General features: G+C 34.2%; 1 protein-coding gene across 5 annotated transcripts in view; it reads right to left on the bottom strand.

Annotated features, from left to right (window-relative positions):
- Positions 1–23,952, bottom strand: part of LOC150094339 (four and a half LIM domains protein 2-like) — a 235,278-nt gene that overhangs the window by 5,652 nt on the left and 205,674 nt on the right. For all 5 annotated transcript variants that reach the window (XM_090412366.1, XM_090412367.1, XM_090412368.1 and 2 more), the window contains 2 exons: positions 19,192–19,392; positions 2,714–2,888 (listed from right to left, as the gene is read on the bottom strand). In XM_090412366.1, coding sequence (XP_090268492.1) covers positions 2,714–2,888; positions 19,192–19,392 — 376 coding nt within the window. The remainder of the gene's footprint in view (positions 1–2,713; positions 2,889–19,191; positions 19,393–23,952) is intronic.

Raw genomic sequence — 23,952 nt, 5'->3', positions numbered from 1 at the left:
TAACAAACAGCTGTTGTTGCAGGGTTGTTAATTTACGTTATTTCCGATTTAGATTATTTCATAATACTTCATTTGTTATGAAATATTTCAAGGAAGTTAGCTGTTTATATACGAGTACTACTATTACTTAGCTCTCTTTGTTTCAACAATTATAATACAACCAAAATACAGCCTAGTATTATAAATTCACTCCTTGTTTTAACAGAGTTCGACTCGAGAAATCTTGTAATGAAATCACGTGTTCAAGTCGACCACATTGTTAGATTTTTATAGATTATAATAGTCATATTCGAAATCATGAGAGTTTGGGGATATAAAGGGATATGAAGGGGACTAATTAAAAATTATATGATCAGACAGGTTTGTATAAAACGTCAAGAGGAACCAATTTCACTGTACTAGGTTAGAGCTCTTCCTTGGGAGTCAAACACTTCAATAATAATAAAAAAATGAATGAATTCCTTTTTTTTAAATTAATTAATGCATCAAAAGTTTTGTACAAAACCAAATTACTTGGCATTGGATAAACGTTTGCTACCGTTCCTTGAGATTCATTCCAACTTCTTTTATTTTTATTTTTTCTCCATTTTTTAGATGTCGCATGGCACTCAGGATCATTAACTTTCCGCCGTAAAAAATTGTATTAAAGGGAAAATAAAAGCATTTTTTCTTTTATTGAAATTAATACTGAATTTGAATATTATGGAATATTTTCTCGCTCTTTGCTCTAGGACAGCTATAGATAAAGAGGACAAAAATACACAAACAACTACGGTAATAAATAACTTTTAATGCATCCTTCGAGACTTCTCAGAACTTCGTGTTAAATGAGTGTATATTTAAAGCTATCTGGCACAGAATATGTACTGGCTACCTTCTAGACGATAAAATGTTTAAGTAGAGCGTTCTAATTAGGCTATAACTGATGGCCATTAATGTCATATTCTCGCACTAGGAGACACAGAAACGTTTTTTGTTTCTTTCAGTATGAGAATGTGCATGACAGTATCAATTAGAAATGTTACCATGGCTGGAAAGAAGCCAAAAGAACATCAGAAATAGATAGAAATCTCAGTGGTTGCCCAAGACTCGAATAAAAAGACATATGAGCAGCGATGCACAAGAAAAAAATTCTTAGTGAAATGGAATCACTGTGATGTAAATAGTTATGCCGAGAATTTTCATGGAGACTTATACCCGAAGAAAAATAACGGCAAAAATCCTAACGAAGACTTTTTATTTTTAAATTTTACTGTTCAGTGAATTGCATGCAATTAAATATGCTAGAGAAGAATGGTTGGATCAACTATGGCACTCAGTTCCACCCAAGGTACTTAGATATTCAAACATGTAGTGTAGAGGAGTTATCGTTACGTAGGAATGTCATGTTCTTTCCGTCTACCTTCTAGATGTCAGCTCATCCATTCTCAGGATAAACTACATAGCTTCCGCCAAGGAACTTCAAATTCTGAGCTCATGTTATGAACGCTTAAGTTATTGGCACATTGCATTTTTTATTTGTTTGTATTTTGTAAGGTTTTTGCAATATTTTGTATTCAGTGAATCCAGTAAGCTCAAGAATTAATGCACCAAGTAATTAGTATTATCTGGTACACTATTAAATTCTAGAGTCAAGGACTTTTTTTTTACTGGTATATTTTACTATTGTAGTATTATTTTTCACAGAGCGTTATAACAATATGAGAATGATTTCGTTATCTTAGATTTAAATATATATATATATATATATATATATATATATATATATATATATATATATATATATATCAGTTCTCAAAAGGGATCAAAAGACCCATAACACGACAGTGCGGTGTGCCAGTTTATTTAAGGATTGTGTCCGCATCGACTGCATGCATTTTCAAGGGTAAAGAAAGAAAGAAAAAAAAATCGTGCAGTCGACAATCTATTTCCTTCCACAAAATTCAGTGTTCTGTGCCTGTCCAAAAACTAATTTATAGAAGAAATTGATTAGTATGTTATGTGTATTCCAGTTTATCCAACTAATCCCGTATCAGCTTTCTGTACATTCAGGAAACGTACTTAAAATGTTTGGGTTTAAAATAAAACATTGGGCAGTAAGAATCGCCCGAGTCTAGGCGCATTTTGTGGATTTTTCGTGACTCTTATTGAGACCGACAGAGATTCCTAATTTAGCTTAAATCTTCAAGTTAAGAACTGCTGACTTAATTAATTTATTAATTCCAGTTATTAATAATAAAGCTTTAAACGATTGGGTCAAGTCAAACAATATTAGTAGTTTTACTATTTTCTTGTCGAATATTGTTGTGGGTGTTAATTTTGATTATTCTTTGAATAATCAACTAATATGGAATTTATTCCATATTACGTGATTTGGAAAATCCATGCGGAATTAAAAAAAAAAAAAACAAGATTTGAAAAATTCACTAATTCTATGAACTACATAAGGGACAACGAGTAAAACTGATTTAAGTAAAAAATTTATGATTATATTCATTCATTTTATCATAATTTAAATATTGATACGATTCTTCTTGTTTTTAAATATCTCCCCCAAACTCCTCCTAACTATCCTTAACTACATAATAAAGAGATTAGACAAACACCGTGTACTTTGAGGTTATTGAAGCATTATATGACATGTCACTGTAGATATCTCTAGTATTTATAACTTCACACTGCTTATGTTAACTGTTATGAATTTGTTGCTCACCTGCTCTGAAAACTTCACCACATCCATCACATCTCGTAGCAAAAGCGGCATCATAGCAGTTAGCGCAATATACTTTCTCTGCTTTGGAACCAAAAGGCTTATCTACGAGTGAAACTCTGCATTTGTTGCATAGGAAACAAGATTCATGCCAATGTTTCTCTTTGTAGGAAAGGTCCTAAATTAGAAAGAATAAACGAATGTTCTTCACAACATATATTTGATATTCAATGCAAATTCCATGTATAAAATTGTGATCACCTAATTGTGGTTATACCACAATAAGGTGATCAGCAATAAATAGTCAAAATAATAAATGCTATAACACTACTACTAATTACAGCATTATGTTATTTTAAAAATAAATAAATAATTTTAAATTATTATGATTATCAGTAGTAGTTTTAAAACACGATTACTAACATGAATCATTAAATTAATAACAATATTATTGCTATTAGAGGTGCACATTCTCAGACATAAATATATATGTAATTCCACCTCGAAATAATTTTACTATATGTAATTGTAGGTACTGGGAGGATTTGTAAAAGACTGAATGGTTTTGTGTGTGATTACTTTTCACCTGCAAGTATACAGTTTCACCTCAAAATAATTTCAATGCTTTAGTCTATCTGACTACACTCTTCCTTTGTTTGCTTAGCTAACAAAAATAAAAAGCTTCTTTTAAACAAGACACACTTAGCGAGACAGACAGTTTTTTGTCTTGTAATGGATTACAGGAATGTGTCTGGAAGAGTTCCATTAGTTTTCTTTATCTTGCTAGCTGATAATGTGGTCGAAACTAGATTTGTTACAGCACCAAAATTGTGTGGCCAAATTTTAACTAGGTGCAATGCTCGCATGTGGTTTTTGTCTTGTCTAGTTTAAAGGTTTAAAAGTGTTTTGCATCATGCTTAAATAAAAGAGAACACTCTAACTAACAAAGAGAGTTGAAATAGTAAACAACAGAATGTGGTAAACACGTAGTCATATGCGAGAACACCACTGAAGGAAAGTTTTAAGCTCCACCAGTTTTGGGGAAAATGTTAGCAAAATGCCTTGTGTTTTTAAGAAATTCTTAATTTAACTGTGGTTGTGGTTATTTTAATATTACGTATGTAAAGCAACTAAGACTATAAACCACGCATACTATGCTGAAAAAAGCTCACATGTAAAGATAAGGATGTTACTTTGCCTCTTTACAAGGCCTTGATAAGACCTCACTTGGACTATTGTGCGCAGGTTTTCCGTTGTGATTCTGATATGTTGGAGAGAGAGTACAAAGGAGAGTGTTAAAAATGATATCAGGATTGTGGAATACTGATTATGAAGACAGATTGAGAATTTGTGGTCTGCAGACACTAGCAAACAGGAGAAAGAGGGATGATATGATTGAGACTTAGAAACTTCTGAACGGGTCATACAAGAATTCATTTGATGGAATTTTTCAATTTATGGAGGGTGGGGAAAAGGACGAAAGGGCATCCTTCGAACCTGAGAATGAAGGCCGCTAAGAAGGGTGTGAGGGTTAAATTTTTCTCTCAGAGGGTGGTGCGTGATTGGAATGGATTGCCATTGGATGTTGTGAGTGCAAGCAGTGTGAATGAATTCAAGAATAAGTATGATAGCTGGTGTGTGTAGTACGTGGCCTTCCTCGATGAGTTTCTGACTCCCTTGAGGTCTCTCTTAATAATAATAATAATAATAATAATAATAATAATAATAATAATAATAATAATAATAATAATAATAATAATAATGTCAGTTTTTTTTTGTGTGTGTGTTGCTTCTGACTAGTTGGTCCATTTTCCTGAAGGAGCAACATTGCCACAGCTGTATGATATTAGCAACTCCCTATTCAATTGTAAAACCCATCTGTCGCACACTGGATTCGAACCTAGGATTTTCCGGATTCCTTTACGTGAACGTGATCCTTTAAAAAGCAGCTATTCTGATAAAGTTCATAATTTTGTTTGGGAAAATACGATATGAATTTATTTCTTTTCATGAAAAGAAAAAAAAAATATTGATGATTGCGTTAAATTTACCATTCATCTCATGTGAATAACTGCAGTCTTGAAGCTGCAAGTGATCGCAGTAGCCCAAGGATTTCTCTAAAGAAACCTGTCATTATGCCATTATCACAAGAGATAGATTGTCTCGTAGTGGAATGCTGATAATTAATACTTTTTTAATAATTACATACATATTTATTATTACATATGATACACACATTACATGCATTTGATTACATATGATATACAGGGTGTTCGGGATAAATTTGACAGTTTCGTAAGGAAAAAGAAAATCTTCTTTGTATCTATTAAATTTAATGAATTGACAAAAAAACATTACAGGCAGAGTTAATTACAATACTATCAACAAGATTTACTCAAAATAACCACCATTAGCATCGATCACAGCTTCAATTCTGCTTCGGAACCTCGAACAAGCTGATGCTACAGTCTCCCTGGGAAGGGCCGCAAAAACTGTTTTAATTTTATCCATTAACTGGGCTTTTGTATTACTGGAAGTGCGATTGGTGTCTTTTTCAACTGCGCCCCATACAAAATAATCCATGGGGTTAAGGTCTGGGGAGTTTGGAGGCCAAACATTTGGACTGGTGAAGTCGTAGAAATTTTCAGACAACCATTTTTGACTTTTCCCAGAGGTGTGGCAAGGGGCCGAATCCTGCTGCCATACATACGGCCTACCATTGGCTACCCTTGTTATCCAGGGCTTGACTACAGTTAGCAACTCCACGAACAAAGCCCGAATTCCAATGCCAGGGTTCTTCAACACCTGTTCCTGCAGATTTGCGAGGAATTCTGCTGTACGAACGCAATCAGATCGTCTGCTAGGGATCTTTCTTCTTGCTACATCCTCGTAGTCACCATTGCAAGTCTCTAGTTCATTCCTGATTGTTTTTACTGTATTCAGGGAGCATTGGGCAGCAGTCGTAATATCCTTATTTTGATGGCGGGCACGAATCATCATGATACAAGTTATTCTCTTCCATGATTCAGGTGGGTTCCAGCTATCCATCCTTTCTGACATCTTGTATATGAATGAAGAAGGGTCCAAACTTTTAAATGAAGAGAAGTGTGTGTTAATACATGTAACTTACGGAAAAATATAATTAATTATAAATATGTCAAATTTATCCCGAACACCCTGTATATGATTACATATTTTTCTTAAAAAAAAATCCAATCTTTTTTTTATTAAAATTATGATTAATATTGTGATTACATATTTATAACATAAGATTACCTATTTACAACAGCTTTAATTCTTTTTTTTTGTAACAATGAAATTCATACAGATTTTTTTTTCTCTCTCTGTTCTTTTTTTCCCCTATATAATGTAATAATAATAATAATAATAATACAGCATTTATTCATTTAACAATGAGTTATACGGTATATATACTGTATTTACAATTTTGATTTTTTTTTTTTAGTACATTTAAATTCTATAACTTATGGGTTTGGATTTATTTATTTATTTCTGTAAGGAGTCGGATTGGATGTTCATAGCAGCCCGTTTTATGTTCTCTTTCAATACATGCAAGTTGGGAACGCCACCAACATACACAACGGATTACAAATACCCGCACAGCCAAAAGTCACATGGAGTGATGTCCGGGGATCGAGGCAGCCATGCCGTCGGAAAGAACTGACTGATAACCCTCTCATTACTGAAATGCTGGCATAAAAGGCGCTGTACTGAATGTTGAATGTGTGGCCGTGCTCCATCCTACATAAAAATTATGGAGTCCAAACATTGTCTTTGCTGCAATTCAGGAATGACAAAATTTTCTAGCATTCGTCGATAAATCTCCCCAGTAATGGAGCAGGTTACAGGCCCTGTAGAGGTAATACGCTCAAAAACGTACGGTCCTATTATGAAATCGGCTGAGAAGGCACACCACACGTTACTTTTTGAGAATACAGTGTACTTGCTGGATCGCTTGGGGATGTTCAGATGCCCAAATTCTGCAGTTGTGAGTGTTGACCGACCCATTCAGTTAAAAATGAGTCTCATCACCCCACAATATTCTCCAAGGCCAGTCATTGTCGACCTCCATTCGGGCAAGAAGCGTTAGCGCGAAGGTCATGCGCTTATCATAATTTTGCGGTAGTTAGTGCTTGCACACGACTGAACTTATACGGATAGAAGTGAAACATTTTCCGTAAGATTTTCCAGACTGTACCATAAGCCATATCAAGTTTGCGAGCTATGGCACGAGCGCTTGGACCAGTACTGGTCCTTGTGTCGTCGAACACCGCAGTAGCAACGTCTGTTACTGTCTCTTACACTGCTTTCCGTCCTCTGCCAGGTCTAACCCCCAGTGATCCAGTTTTTTTTTTAATTTCTTAATCATAGCTCTCAGTGCTACAGCTGACATAGGTCCTGTTTGAAAAACGAAGCATGTTCGATTAGGAATACCAAGCCAAACTCCTATCGCTGATTTCTTGATGACATGTTAATGAAACTTGAATATTATTATTATTATTATTACCAGAGACTTCCGAAGAGTGCCAAGACTCATCGAGGGATTCCCATATCACTCACACCAGCTGTTATACCTATTCGTGAATTCATTTACACCACCTCTACTCCCGACCTCCAAAGCACATTCCAATCACCCACCACTCCATCAGAGAAAAATCTAGCTTTCACATTTCTTAGCTGCATTCATTCTCAACTTCCATGGATTCCCTCTCATCCTCTCCCCACCATTCATAAAATTAAAAATTCCATCAACTGTATGCTCTTCTCAGAAGTGGTAGGTCATTTCATATCATCCTTCTTTCTTTTGTTTGCTAGGGTCTGTAGTCCACAAATTCTCAATTTGTCCTACATTTAATAGTCCCGATCATCCTTAACATCCTCCTTTGCACTCTTCCCCCACCCCTCACTGTATCTGCATCACCTCGAAAACAAGGAGAGCAGATCTGTGCTCAGTAGGTCCAGATGAGGTAGTATCATGCCTTATAAACAGGAAAAATGACTTCCTTATCCTTACATATTAATGTTTGTTACAGCATTGCAATTATAATCAGAGTTGTATTTGCAATATTTTTATATGGTCCTTGAACTTCTTCCTATTTTGTTAAAACTCCAAGGTCCTTAGCCTGATCAGTTTCTCTTAGCATAATCCACCAGTATAATACGCCACTGTCTCATTACTCCAAACTTTACATTTATTAACATTGAATCGATAGTCACTTTCACATGCTCACATTTCCAGCCTATTCAAATCACCCAGGTCTACATGTAACTCGCTTTCCGATTATTCTGCGTATATTTGCGTCATCAGCAACCAACTCTATGTTGCTTATCAAATCCTTCGCAACGTCATTACGTAAAGATTGAATTACAATAGACCAAGGACAGTTTCCTCGTTTACTATACTTGTCACCTTAAATCTTACAGACACCCACAATACACCACTTTTTGATAACGGTGATTCAGACATTCTCTTATCCAAATTAATAGTTTATAATCTAATTCCATATCACTCCAAATTATGCAACAGCCATGTATATTGTATTCAATCAGAGGCCTTAGCAACAAAGTGCAAACGTATCATGGCGAATCCATTCCCCTTCTCTAACTCAACCGTTTTCTGTAAATATGCTATTTAAAAAAAATACATACATAAGGGCATACAATTTTTTCCAGTCATTTTTAGGGGGGTAGAGGTTGAACGTGAGAACTCAATTCTATTTTCATACATATCTAACTACAGCATTCCAAAGTAATATTTAAATAGAAAAAAAAAACACTTGTTCGTTTCTTACATTAGCAGCTTACTATTTCAATATTCGTTTTAAATGAACTAGGTTTTTCAGGTTATTTTCAGAAATTTCTTGCTTCCATATTAGAATTTAATAAAGTGTTCTGTTATACTATGTATCTTAGAACTATATGAGTTCGAAGGAAATGAGTGTCTCATTTCCTTGAAAAGTTTGCCAACTATGCACTAAACTATCTGGTTAGCGCAACAGCTAATTAAATTTTAGCCGCTTACGTAGTTTACTTAGTTGTAATTTGTCACTGTCAACACACACACACACACACGCACACACACACACGCACACAGAGAGAGAGAGAGAGAGAGTAATATCATTTGGTCTAATGCCGGAAATTGAAGCAAACTTATAGGGAGTTATTTTTAGCGGGTATAAATATTGTTAACAAAGTAAAACCTGTATTCACTTCACTTTACATTTATTTGATTACATTTATTCCACATGACATTTATATAATTTCACACTGGCTCTATTTTGATTTGATACTATCCGCTTAGCTCATTTTCATATGGACATTTTCTCTGTTCTTTCTCCTATTCCGCTCTTACACTTTCTTGCTAGTTATATATATATATATATATATATATATATATATAAATAGCTGTCTGGTTGACCGAGTGGTTAGTATATCTGTTCTCCATTAAACAAGTTGCATGTTCGAATCCCGCCATGCGATTACCTGTTTGTCATTGTCTTTAGCGAGATGAATTTCATCACTTGGTGTGACCACCGCCCCGCTTATTGGATGTCTGAAGTGCCTTGAAAAAAAAGTTCCATGTTTGATCTCTCGAGAAGGATTCCCAGATTATGTTAAAATATATAACAACACATAAATTTAATAAAGTAGAAAAATTCTTAGCTCATCCACTATACTAGCGTAGTGCAAGTTTACAACCTTCCTTGTGTGGGAGTCATAAAATGAGTGTGTGCAAGCATGTGTGTTTGCGCATGCGCACTTCAGCGTGATAACGAGCTAGAATTGCGACCCAAATGATTATGAGTATTGTATGATAATTAGTACCAGACGTAAGTGTCGTTCTTGGATACTGACAACCTACGCGATGATCACACACATTAGTGCCAAAAGTATTATGGGGGAGTACCAACAACCGCAAAGCATTCGGTCAACGGCCATCCTGTGATCGGAAACATAGTGATCGGATCTCTCAAGGTAAGAGAGAGAGACCAACGAAATATCTCAATAATCGTACAGCTTAAAAAACTAAACCACAGTAGAAAAAATGCTTGGCCCCACGGAGACCGATTCAAGTTGTTGCAATCTGATAGCAGAATCACAGTATGAATCAATGGACTCATCATCATTTCGAATCAATGGAATCATCATTCCGAGTGCTAACACGACATGCCAATAGTGGTTACTTCAGTTGAGGAGAGAGAGAGATGTTTTATTTGAAATTTAATATGAATGATCCCTTGATATCGGCGCAATGATGAGTAAAGAATGTCGCTTGATATGGTTCACCCATATTTGTGTACATATTTTTTTCTGTTTTTTTTTAGTATTATGCGAGCAACTAAGGCTATACGTGCATGGTTTTTGTGAAGAAAAAAAAAAAGAAACCGTTTTCGGGAAGAAATTGACCATTTCCATGCAGACTAGCTAACCCAGTTTCATTTTAGAAGTCTCAATCGTGCCAGAACACGATATAGATCTCATAAATATTCCTTCGTGCCACGAAGGAATATTTATGAGCTGTATATCGAGTTATGGCACCAGATATAAATCGAGTTCTTTGATGAAAAGGCATGCCAGTTCTGATTGCACTACTGTATGTGCATATGCTTTTATTTCGATGTACAAATATGCGTTTATACCTTCATGCATGTATCGCGTAAACCTTCATGCTAATATAACTACTGTATAATCATCACCACCAACACCACTTCCTATCTACTCACAAGTTTAATGATTATTGAAGGTGTTTTCGATTCAAAAATTCTCTTTTGTCTTCTTGCAGATTCGCACCTTGCGCATGCACCCGAATGAAATTTAAATAATTTTTAATCGACAAGCGACATTTTTCTCTTACCCTCTCTCATCCTATTGTAACAGTTATATCATGTATGCTTTGTCTTCTCAATCAAGCAGCCGCTACCTTTAATCGATTTTTGCCATGAAAAATATTTTTTTTCAAAAGATTTTCTGCTTCATGGCAGTTCTAATCTCCTTAAAAAGATGGAGTAAAGCTTCCTTCATCCTTGATATGCTTACTCGTTAAATTGATTCAGGGAAGGTATTCCGAATACGTATAGCTTTGCTCCTCTATGAACTCAATACAAAATAAGTGCGGTTGAAAAAAAGAAAAGGAAAACATTAAATCAGAAATCAGAAATGTGGAAACTAATAATTTCAACTTGCAAACTTGGAAACCAAGTCTCACAGTTTAGAGGATATATGGAAAGTGCAACTGGTGAACAAGAAAAAACTTCTAATTCACAGCTCAGCGATCGATGTGCATCGTAATTTTTGCTGCGTTATCATGGAGACTCTTGATAACATACAGAAAGAAACTGAGGAGATTTTTCAAAATTTAAAAACTTTAATGTCAGTATTTGTTGACTTAATCATAGGTGGGCTTTCGGTAGTTATCCCTATTATTTGATGGCGTGACAAACGTCGCCTATCATTGGATATATAGGAAATCGTATTAGCTAATTCTCATTAAACCAGCTTCGTATGCTGAGACTGGCACTTGAATAATTATAATTGACTCTTCGGATATATTTTCTTTCTGAGCTTATTCCAAACATTCATTTTGTGCCGACAAGAATATCTACTAAGTTTAATTGGTCTTGGCAATGACCTTTTATAACTTGTTTTAGAGTCATAAATGCATCATTTGATCCTTTGAACATTTTGGCATATATGACGTTACAAAATACAAAATTTGGCTAAGTGACAAAAGCGAAGTCGACTTCACATGTACCTATAGGAAGTCATGAGGCTTTAGTTTTTATCGCCAAAAATAGTATACAGGCGGCCTACTCGAAGGGATTCTGTTAATGGCCATGTGTGTTAAAGTAAGACGAGATTGGCAAGGGTAATATGATGAAGGCGAGTATGTCAAAAGTTGTGCATCCGCTCAAGATATCTTTCTAAAATTGACTGGGTTCCTAAACTGGATTCATCACGTTGAAATATCTTTTTAACTGTGGAAGGAGTGAAAGTTTCATGTACAGCACGGACATGAGATACCCAACAAATTTAAATAACGAAAATTAGAGAACGCTTTTTTTGGGGTATATATATTTTAGTTTTCACGTTTCTTTCGTTTTCAAATAGAAAACGTTTCTTGGGGTTCTCTTTCATTCAGTTCTTGATGTTAAATGATTTTAAAATGTCTTGTTTTTTTTTTTTTTTTTTTGGTTTTTCAGCTGGGTTTTTAAACCCAATTAAACCCAGTTTGACCATTTTAATTGCTTTATGAAATATATATTTATGTAAAATTTACATAAATATACACGAAAGTCTGTAAGCGTGGGTGTGTGTCCGTGCGCAAATAAAACATATACTATATGGCAAGCTGATAGCAAAAGCAAAATAAACGAAACAAAATAACAAAGAACTATAACGATCCTTCAGATGTAAATATTTGGAATTTCATTTTTGCTAAGCGGCATTCAACTAATCTGCATTACACGAGGGGATAATTAGCTTTTGTACTTAATCTCTCTTCCCCCCCATTCCCTCTTGATGTCTATCATAATATTTTCTTGACACAGTACTCGAACATATCACTTACTGCATTATCAGAGTGAGGAAAAGTTATTGCTACTTGTCCTGCTTCCTTTACACATCCTTTGTTCCTGGTGTCTAATCTCAATGGACTGTCTTCAAGGACTGTGAATTTAGATGTATGGTTTACACCACACACAATGCATAATTTCCCTTTTATAAAGTATTTGATTTTAATTGACGATATCGTACGGCATCTGCATTGTTATCTTAAAGAGCTACACTCTTCGGTGTGCTTATTCATATCTCAGCAGAGCTTAATATAAATATATTAATATGCAGCCCTTTTTTATCTTTCTTTTTCTGGTTGAAAAGCTCTCAATTCACATGTCATTAATAACAAAAACGAACTCAGAATTTTCTCTTAATAGGGAGAAGTCGAAATCAGTAGAGATTTTAATACGAATGGTTAACTTTTTTGAGTCGTTTCCCATTGCTAAATTTAATTTTTACGATCTAGAGACGAGTATATCAGTGTACAACTCGTTTTAGTACTTCTAATATAAAATTTATATAATCTCATATATAAAGTCATTTTTTTGCTCATTATAGTCAAATGTTATATGTAATATAACATTCGACTAATCTTACTATAATGTATGTATTTTATTAAATAGTAACATATTAACTGGTTCAGTAGCTCATTTTTCCCGTATTTGCAATGCACAGGGCATATCTTCCAGGAAGTGTTTCTAAGCAGCAGTTGAACGAAGAAACTTAATAAAAAGTTATATTTAGAAGAGCTCTCCCTTCTCTTCACCAAATATAGTGATAGCTCGAAGTTATACATTGCCGTAAGCATCCTGTCTGTTTCCTTTACGTCAGCTAAAAAGTAAAGTATGTAAACGGAACAGAACCTGGAAATACCCATCAAACTGATTTTTACTAAATGCGCAGAATTTTGTTTTTATTCTTGTATGTTCTCAAGAAGAGCTTCTTAGAAATGAAACTTAAAATGATATTCAGTTTATAACATTGCTGTTTATCATAGATTATATTCAAAATTTGTTTACAACAATAACAAAGAAATATTATCTTCCCGAATATGAAATAACTGATTGTTTCAATGTATATTTAAATCAATTCTAAATGAAATATTTTTCGTCCTTAATAAGTTTTGAAACAGTCATCTTCGTAATAATCACTCAGCTTCTCTGTTCATCCTTATTGCCTCTGTTTATCGGACATGGTTTCTCTAACGTTGTTTCCAAAACCTTGCAATGTCTTTGAATTTAAAAAAGAATTTCGCTAACCATTAATCTACTCGCAGTGAAAGTATAGTGTAATATAGCACAGATCGACCATTTTATAAGAAACAGACTTGGTTTTAGTTGGAATTACGCCCGGATATGACGTTGGATAGTTGCATGTATTCAGATTTGTTTGCCTGTTTTGAGGGAAGAAAAGGCCGAGTTTCAACGAGGGGAACCTTGCTACTTCCATGAGTTCAACTAACCTATCGATAACCCTGGGTTCGAATTCCACTATGCATAATATTTATAAATTCTTTCTACACGTGGAAATTTGTTTCCGTTTCCTACAAGTACATGGTAAAAGAGTTTCTTCGCCTGGTGCAATATAGCACATTGCGTAAGGGAGGTCCAAAGGAGCGGAAAAAGTATGTTGAAATTCCATAGGAGGTGGGGGAGAATCCGGTCTTATGTAACCATTAATGTTCACAACGATATCGCGTAAATGAAACGTAAGTAAACTTTCGGTCATATGCTCGTTATAGGTTTTGGGTTATTGAGCGTGAAATCGCTATGAAAATTCATTTATCATAATGGAGAATAAATTTCTAATAATAATTTAAGTAGTTCAAACATATCGATCTCGGTTTAGTAATTATTGTTAGAACTTTCAAAACGATTACGTCAACTTTATGTACATTTACGAATTTATATGCTATTGATATGCTTAGAAGGCCTAACCTTCTAAGATGAATTCGACAGAAATAAAATGGCCCTCATTCCCCGGAGGCCGGATTGTTACTACCTATGGCAGCAGGCGGTTAAACATGAAAGGCAGAGGGTGCTAAGAATCCCCGGGTAACTAGATCATGAGATCATGCTACCATTGGAAACTAGAGCTTGGAACATTAAACTGCAGGACTCTGAGCAGTGAAGCACGGTTAACTGAACTAACTGAACAGCTAAAGCGACTAAAATGGGACATTCTTGGACTGCGCGAAGTCAGACGTAATGGTGAATAAATTCTTCGATTAAAAAATGGAGACATATTATATTATAGAGGTCAAGATAAAGAAAGAATCAGTGGAGTTGGATTCTTGATCAACAAAAAACTGAAGAACAACATAATAGAATTTGACAGTGTATCCGATCGAATAGCAAGTATTGTTGTTCAAATCTCGAAAAGATACACTCTTAAGATCGTCCAAGTCTATGCACCAACAATAAGTCATACTGACTAAGAAATTGAAGCCTTCTATCATGATATATCCCAGCTCTACAATAAAGGAAAACATTATTTCAGAATTGCAATGGGAGACTTTAATGCTCGAATTAGTATACCACATTCCGATGAAAGCTCAATGGGAAATTTTGGATATGGCATGAGAGATGACAGAGGAGCAAGGTTAATAGAATTTGCAGAAAACGAAAACCTGTATATCATGAATTCCTTCTTTAAGAAAAAAACACATAGAAAGTGGACATGGAAAAGTCCAAATGGAAAAACTAGTGAAATTGGCTTTATCCTCAGTAATAAGAAAAACATCTTTCAAGACTGCTCTGTTATAAACACCTTCAACATTGGAAGTGACCATCGTATGGTACGCAGTAAGATTCAAATAAACTGCCAAAAAGAAAGAAGAAAAACATAGATGTACACAAACTCAACATTAAAAAATATATATACCAACACGAAGTAAACAATAGATTTAAACATCTTATTATAGATGACAATGCTGATCTATCAGAAATTAATAACATTATTATCCAAAACCTTTTACAATGCTCACTTGAAATAGCTGGTACCACAGAACAGAAACAAGACAAAATCTCTGAAGAAACAAAACAGCTTATGAAGAAACGAAGAGAAATGAAACAATTAATTAACCTACAGAATAAAATTGAATACACAGAATTGTGCAAAACAATCAGAAAACGTATCACAGAAGAAATAAGAAAATTCAATTGTAAATTCATACAGCAAACAATTGAAAACAACCATAGTCTCAAAAAAGCCAAACAGCAATTGATGAACAGCAAACAGATGGTTGCAGTCAAACTACAAGACGGGACCATCACCAGAGATAGATACGCTATAGCAAAACGAATTGAAGAATTCTACTCAATATTATACTAGGATGATGAATTAAATTAAGAAGAAGACAACTACAACACAGCTGAAGTACCACAGATTCTACCAGAAGAAATTATGCAGAGCACCCAAAGCTTCCAAAATGGGAAAGCTGCAGGTGAGGATGGAGTTATATCTGAGCTTCTAAAAACAGGCGGAGAAATAATCTACGAACTTTTAGCAAAACTATTTACTTTATGCCTGAAAAAAATGATGTACCAACAACATGGAAGAAGGCTACCCTAATTCTGATACATAAAAAAGGTGAGATAGAAAACTTGACGAACTATCAACCTATCAGTCTATTATCAGTGGTCTACAAAGTGTTTACAAAAGTCTTAGCTAATAGACTTTGTGCGACTGTGGACCTAGCACAACAAAAAGAACAGGCAGGCATTCGAAGGGGGTTTAGTACAATGGACCATATTCAAGTTGTAGAGCAGATTATTGAATGGTGTAATGAATATCAATTACCACTATGTCTTGGTTTTATTGACTATGAGAAAGCCTTTGATTCACTTAAAACTTGTGCAATACTTAAAGCATTACGAAACCAATAAGTGGAGGAGCCCTACATCAGAACCATCAAATCAGCATACACCAATGCCACAGCAGCAATTCATTTCAATGGAAACATCTCTACTGTGGGAATACAGAAAGGTATAAGACAGGGTGACACAATATCTCCAAAATTATTCACAGCATGCCTAGAAGAAATATTCAAACTTCTTGAATGGGAAGGAAAAGGTCTGGAGATAAATGGAAGATATTTAAGCCATTTACGCTTTACAGATGATATAGTTATCTTTACGTCAACTGCACATGAATTACAGACTCGTATCCATGAGCTCCAAATTGCTAGCAGAACAGCAGGCCTAAAGATAAACCTAAAGAAGACCCAAGTTATGTTCAATAGTTATGTCCAACCAGAAATAACAAAAATCAATAATGAGGAAATTAAGCACGTAGATCATTACATATACTTAGGACAACAGATATCAATGGAACAAAATATCATGGATGAAATTAAAAGGCGTGCGATGCTTGGGTGGAAAGCATTTAAAAAATTACATTTAATATTCAAAAGCCAACTACCATTATGCCTGCAGAGAAAGGTTTTTTAACCAGTGTATTATTCCTATACTGACATATGGCTGTGAAACATGGACACTGAATGCAAAGGAAATTCAAAAATTAAGAACAACACAATTTAGTATGGAAAGAAGTATGTTTGGTATCACAGGATTGGATCACAAAAGGAATACATGGATAAGAAATCAAACCAAAGTCTCTGACATCATAGGAAGAGTGAAACATCTGAAGTGGAAATGGGCTGGGCATATTGCCCGAAGCCAAGATCAGTGATGGACAAAAGAAGTACTGGACTGGATTCCACAAGAGGAAAAACGACCACGACGCCGACCTAAATCACGGTGGATTGATGATATCATCAGATTTGGGAGTGACATGGAAAAGGAGAGCCATGGACAGAGAGTGTTGGAGTAATCTTGGAAAGGCCTTCATCCAGCAGTGGATCGATAATGGCTGATGATGATGATGACGCTATTTTATAAGTCCAAATTTTCGCTTATTGCTCCACTAATTAAATTTAATGGGAAATATTCTGGTAATTTTTAAATTATGTTCCATTAATATCTTAATAGTCTCTATTTTTATAGGGTCTAAGATCCTGACAGTTACTCCATACTATTTCTATAGAAACGCTTACTGAAAATTTAAAAATTACGAAATACAAAAGCAAGTAATTTTTCATTCATTTAATTCGCGATTAAATTAAGATTTATTAAGAGTAATTAAATTAATTAAAAGAAGTTTAGTTTAAAAAGTATGAATTAATAATTACATATGATTATTGTGATTTTATGATATAAATCACCACAAAGGTGATATTTCGAAAACTATTATTAAGCATTTAACTTCAATCAATACACGATCTTGTAATGTTTTAGAATAAGAATTAGATAACGTATATAAAAAAGATAAAAGTGAATATTCTTAGATTTGATCAGTAGTGAATCGATCAATTTCATTTCTTGTGTAGTGCTCTCATATATTTCCACGAACACGCGCATCATATTCAGGGCATATTTATTTATATTCATCATAAAAATGTTTTTCTCGCTATAGAATGCACATAAGTGCAACATGTAGATCCTGAAATATTTGCATTTCTTTGCTTGTCATAAAAGGCTACGACATCAGACACATCTTACATTTTTTTTTTTTTTTTTTTTTTGAGGAGGAAGAAGAAAATTCCGGTGTTGCTTAGAATGGCTTAAAATAACTAGACGGCGTAATAGATACTACACATTTTCTTTATAAACAGAGAAAGAGGTGGAGAAAGTTTACAAACGGTAAATTATCAAATTCTGATAGCCTTTTCGATTTTGCAACGATTTTCTGTTTGGTCCCAAAAATTAACAAAAGATGCGAAAGCAGAACCGAGTCATTGTTTGGAAAATATATTCTCAAAGTACCCCCAATTCCTTTAAAGATATTTTTACACTACTAGAATAAATGTTAGAACACCTTATGCTCCGTAACAGTTCTTATAACTTATGACTAGTACTTCCTGACATCAGTGATTATAATGCTGTGCACTTGCTCATTTGCTGAATAGAATCTGTAGTATGAACAAAAGAATTTGTGTTTATGCAATATGAACTCATTATAATCAGTAAGACAGTTGTTCATAAAGAATCGGTCCTTTTATTATAAGAAAGAGCAGATACGCAGATACAGGACACACTAAAGTTCCTCTTTTGCGTGTTGGTCTTTCTTTGTCATTTTCACTCTCAGACACGTAACAGTATACTCAATGAGATACTGAGTAAGTGGATTTGCCTTTATTATTAATGTAACTTGCACTAACTATAACGTCTACCTAAAGGTCACTAATACAGAATAACTTACAGTTATAAGAGAGAGAACTGCTCTTTATACTTAAAACGTCAGTAATCTCCTACGACAAAAATACGTCATCGAGCATTGATAATTAGTTTTGCTTTTGTCTATGTTGGGTAGCTTCTTTGCTCCACATCAAAGCATCTGGATAACATACGATACGAACCGTTCTTTACTGTGTCCCAGAATGCTTCTGTTATCTTGATGACGTTTGTCTTGCATTTATGCATTTTCTTTAGAGTAAACAAAGATTTTTTCCCATGTTTTGTCACATTACAATCTGTGGTCGCTTCTTTATGGCATGATACTTTGTTTTTCCTTTTCTAGCAGGCTTCTTCCCAGAGTATGATCATAATTAGCCCATTTTTCACAGTATGAAAGATTTCTATCGAATGCATATTCTAATCTGTACACTGCATAACATACTTTAGATTAATTAGAACCGTATGTGGCTACTCACTAAATGATGCAGTCATTACTTTAGAAAAACACATATAATTTTTCATTTAATTGAACTAAACAAACTAAACGTCCTACGATGCATGGTGCTACATGATGGTTATAATAACGTTACATTCATTTGAATGACACTGCATACTTTTTGTCTACTTAGTAAATAAGAAACACATCATTCATAAGTAAAGTTTACATACCTTAGAATCGATGCCAATTATCTTACTGCATTCTTCGCATGAGTTGGAGAAGACTTGCTCGTAGCAGCGGACACAGTATGGATGTTCGTCTCGCAATACATAACGCTGTCCTGTTAGCGACTCGTCGCACTGCCAACAGCAGAAGTGGCCGGAATGCCAGTCCTTGGACATGGCTTTGGTGTACTCACCAGAGAAGATAAGCTAGAAAAAAATATATGAAAAATCTGATAGTTACTTATTAAATCAACATAGTACATAAAGTGATTACTTTTAGTGAAAATATATGTTTTAGTTATTTTTATATCACTTCCACATTGCATCATCATCACTGCTGTGGAAGGGATCAAGAGAAAAAGTAATCTGTTGATATTTTTCTTCTTAAAGAATTGGGGGGTAGTCTTTGGGAGTATTGAATGGAGAAAGCTGTTCTACACAATCAAATTAGATAGGATGAAGGATGAATGGGAGAAGAATTAAGGTGAGTCAGCAGTTTAATTGAAAAAGGAGGTTCAGTAGTTATTGCTAGTGTTACTGTATATTTATCATAAATGGGGACAGCCGGAAAATGAGGGATGCAAATTCTAAACAGCATCCATGATGCTGTTTAGAATTTGATATACCTGAAGAAGAAAGCAACACACTGTGGAAATTGGCCATCTGCGATAGAGTGTCTGAATATCTGTGTGATGGGAATTCAGCCACTCTATCGCAGATAGAGTGACTGGCTGAATATCTGTGTGATGGGAATTGTTAATTAACCAAACTGTTATATTTTAAACATTATCAATAATTTTAGAGTGTTTTTAGGTGAATCCCTAATGAGAACAATATTCCAGGTTGGGGGCGGATTAGAGATTTGTGCAGAGCTATGTTAATAGCTGGACAGAAGAAAAAAATAACGTCTAGAACGAAAAAGTATACCAAGGTTTTTGAATGACGAGGATGCTATACAAGTGTTGTGCCTAAAAGGTCAGGGGTAAGTGTAATTCCGAAAAGAGAAAGCTGGCTTGACTCTTATGGTGGGCATTATAAAATGTAAATCTCTAATCCGCTCCCAAGGTCTTTTGTTGTAAAAAAAAGGAAAAAATGTGTTTTGGAAGCATTGAAGATGACTACGTTGTCATTAACCCATTGCAAGTTGAAAATCCTTTCAGTTGTTCTCGCCCTACTTTCAAATCCAAATCTTTTCACCTACAGAGTAAATGCTATGCCGTCCTTCAGACTATTGTGATAACTGAATATATGTTAGTTATAGAGTATGATCACTTTACAGAGGGCCAAACAAATACATGCATTTCTTGGTTTCCTTCATTTATGTTTTTACAACTGATCTACTGTTCTTCATTTGCCTTCGGTTGGAAGGGTTCAGGTTCGAATCCCGTCTGAGATTCAAGAAATGTTTTCTAAAAAAGACCTTTTCAACTGAAGACGAGTTAACCGATCTCATACAGATGTCGAAGGATTTCTCTCCCGTAAAACAGGCAAGCTTTCCAGAACACACCAATTTGCTGGCGTAATACATTGTCTTGTAGCCATTGTTGTAATTTCCACCTTAATTTAAACAAAAGGAAATCAAGCCCTCTGGATATTTATTTGTATACAGTAACTATTGTATATATATTGGTTCTTCATATTCATCCTCTATGACGTTTTTCTATTTTTGCAAGATTTCTTATAATATATAACGTAAATTATATTAATTGAAAGGACGTGGATGAATATGAAATCCAATTTTTTTATTGGCTGTAACCAACTTCTTATTGGTTCAAAATATTGTAAATTTTCACACCGTTGTTACATTACAACACTGGCATAATGTTGCATAAAACTACTATGGGACGAAATCTACTATGTTTTATGAGAAGCATATAAGTACTATGAGTTCCAAAGTTTCCATTGGTATATCGAAAACAAAACCTTCGGGACTGGCTGATTCGGTAATCAGTAACCGATATTTTATCCGCCGTTTCATAGATTTTATCCTTTTTTAAAATATTTTTCTGCTTTTTCTATTTTCATTTGCTCTGAAAGGAGAGTTGAAGCACAATCTAATCTCTTTTTTATTTGGACATTATATACAATACAAGTTTTCCCTTAGACGTAAAACAATTTTCATTTGAAGATGCTATCGAATTCATTCTTGTTCTTTTTTAGTTCTGATACTCGTTTACTATTTTCAATTAAAATGTAATTTAACCATCACTATGAACATCGTTGGCCTTTTGACTTTTTCCACTTCTTTTTCCTCCTTTCTGCTTGGATTTACAACATCATTCTGTTGAATGTTACGTTCTCATTAACAAGACTAATGGCCCATCATTAGCGAGCATAGCGTCCCAAATTTTTTGAAGCTCTCCAGAAGCGCTCGAGCCTTTTTTTTTTAAAGACGGTTTGCTGTATATATCAAATGTACATATATAGACACCATTATTTTTATCAAAACTAATTTTCCCATTGGTTATACAGAAAATTACGGCGTTATCTGCAATCATCTAGCACTCTTCCAGCATAAAACAGCTTGAACTGAATAAAACGAAGATGCTAAAGATTGTTTTTGATATATAGCAAACACTCATACATCTAATAACTAATTGTATTACTTATGAAAAACATTATTTTCTAAATCAAATAAAGGCTGATCTTTGTATGTTTATTTTATTTATTGTTGAAGAGTATAGACAAGATCCAGAGGCGAATTACCAAATTACCAAGATGACGGTAGGTCCTTGGGATGGTTCTTACAAGGATATCTTAGAGATTTTTGGATTACAAAAATTGTCTAATAGGAGGAAAGGAGGGATATGATAGGTAAGTTACATAAAAATTGTTATAGGATATATACAGATGAAAATTTTCGATTTTTTTTTTTTTTTTTGCTTGGAGAGTGTAGTTAATGAGTGGAATGGATTATCAGAAGCAGTTGCAAGTGCTGAGTAGGTGAATGAGTTCATAGCAAACTTGATTTTCGGAATGTTATTGGACCTCCCGCAATGAGTCTTACAAACTCCATGGGTGCGTTAATAATAATAATTATTATTTTATTTATTTATTTATTATTTTTTGCTGTACTCATCTGCGTTGGTTAGCGATGTATTGCAGGTATGAAACTTTTATTCCAGGAATCAAATGTGAAGGGATTGCGAATAATTTGAATAGAAGGTAGAAACCAAGTCCTTAAATATTCAAAGTAGTCACTTGAAGAATTACTCAGTTAAATAAAACAAGTATGGAAATTATCCGAGATAATCAAACAGTCAATAAGAAGTTGCGTTCAGACAGTATTGCCATTCTTATTAATTTATTAACAATTAAATGTAGAGCGGGCCATTTTTTCCGGAAGGAGCTGCCTTTATTTTCAATATATCAGATATATTATCCTCTTTTCATAGATTGATTCGCCAAGTAAAGCTTTATGATCATTTGTTTTCTTAAAAAGGGTTCAAACCTTTTTTGAACCCTTTTTTCTTATCATGATTCTTATCATGATTCTTATCATTTTGAACCATATGGCCTAATCTTTCCTTAAAATGTTCTGATTTCATTCAATATAAATTAAGATTACTCGACAAATTTTAGCAAAGTTTACAAATACTAAATTTAAAAAAATCATTTCATCCCACAATGGAGTTTTTTTATGATTACATATTAGTCTACAGAATGAATCTAATAGGCTTATATTTTGTTAAAAAAAGTAAATTAAATTAAAGTATCTGATGCAATTACGATCTTCATCTTTTCGATTATTTCTAATTTGGGAATCTAAACACGCTTCTTACTTGTTTAACCTAGTTAATGGATCATGAAGTCAATTGTGAGTGTCATTAGTGGTAAGCATCTGAAGCTTCTTGCAACACAGCATCCCATTGTTTAAATTTTATTAATAGGCTCATAGTCCTTCGGAAGGTGTGAAGGTTAGAATGTTGTGCATTGTTTTCCTCGTGTTAAGGATTCCTGTAGAGTACTCCGGAATGAAAGAAAATTAAATGAAAACTTCGATATACTTCTCATATCCGATGATAGAACTTTCGTATCTAGCTTTGCTTTCAGTAATATCCAAGAGTTTCTCTGACATTATACATTTTGCCTTCACTGAAAGACTTCAATAAATCTATTCCCAATTGTTTCATTATTAATGTCTCCTACTTATTATGTATTCATATCTAACCCTGAAGTATACCATAATGGTTCACCAACATGAAATACATGAAATATTCATTTAATTTCTGTCATAAGAGTGTTCGTCATTTTATGACATTCTTGGGAAGTGTTAACGTGCTCTGTGGATGGTCACAGACTGAGAAAGCCTGTTTTACATATGATCTCTTCGTGTAATAGTCGAGTAGTTTATACCAAAATATTACAATTAAGCAACAAAATATCTCGCTTATTATTAGGAGTTTGAAATTTATATTATAATAACAACGAAAGCATAATTTACCACGGAATGGTAGGAAACATCATAATTGCTGACTATTCAGTATTACTAAATATATAACTCACAGTCGAAAAGTTACTGGAGAAAGGGTAATGTAGGAGTATATGTGGTATTTCATAGACCGAAATGCTATGGATGAATGTGAAAGTAATGAAAGTCAAAAGAGAAAAATCCGTTATCCCCGGATTTTTCAGGACAATTTGTCACCTTTTGCTTAACAACTAAAAAAATTGTCTCATTCAATGTTTGAAGGTTTTCCCGAAATGAATGTTTTTACCAATGTTATGACTCCGAGTTCAGCCAAGCAAGGGATTTTTTTGACTACC

Source organism: Typopeltis vanoorti, chromosome 22 (assembly GCF_054136105.1).
Source record: "Typopeltis vanoorti isolate ZY-2024b chromosome 22, IOZ_Tvanoo_1.0, whole genome shotgun sequence".
NCBI lineage: Eukaryota > Metazoa > Arthropoda > Arachnida > Uropygi > Thelyphonidae > Typopeltis > Typopeltis vanoorti.
Note: the sequence above shows the minus strand (reverse complement) of the source record. Positions and strands in the feature narration are given on the sequence as shown.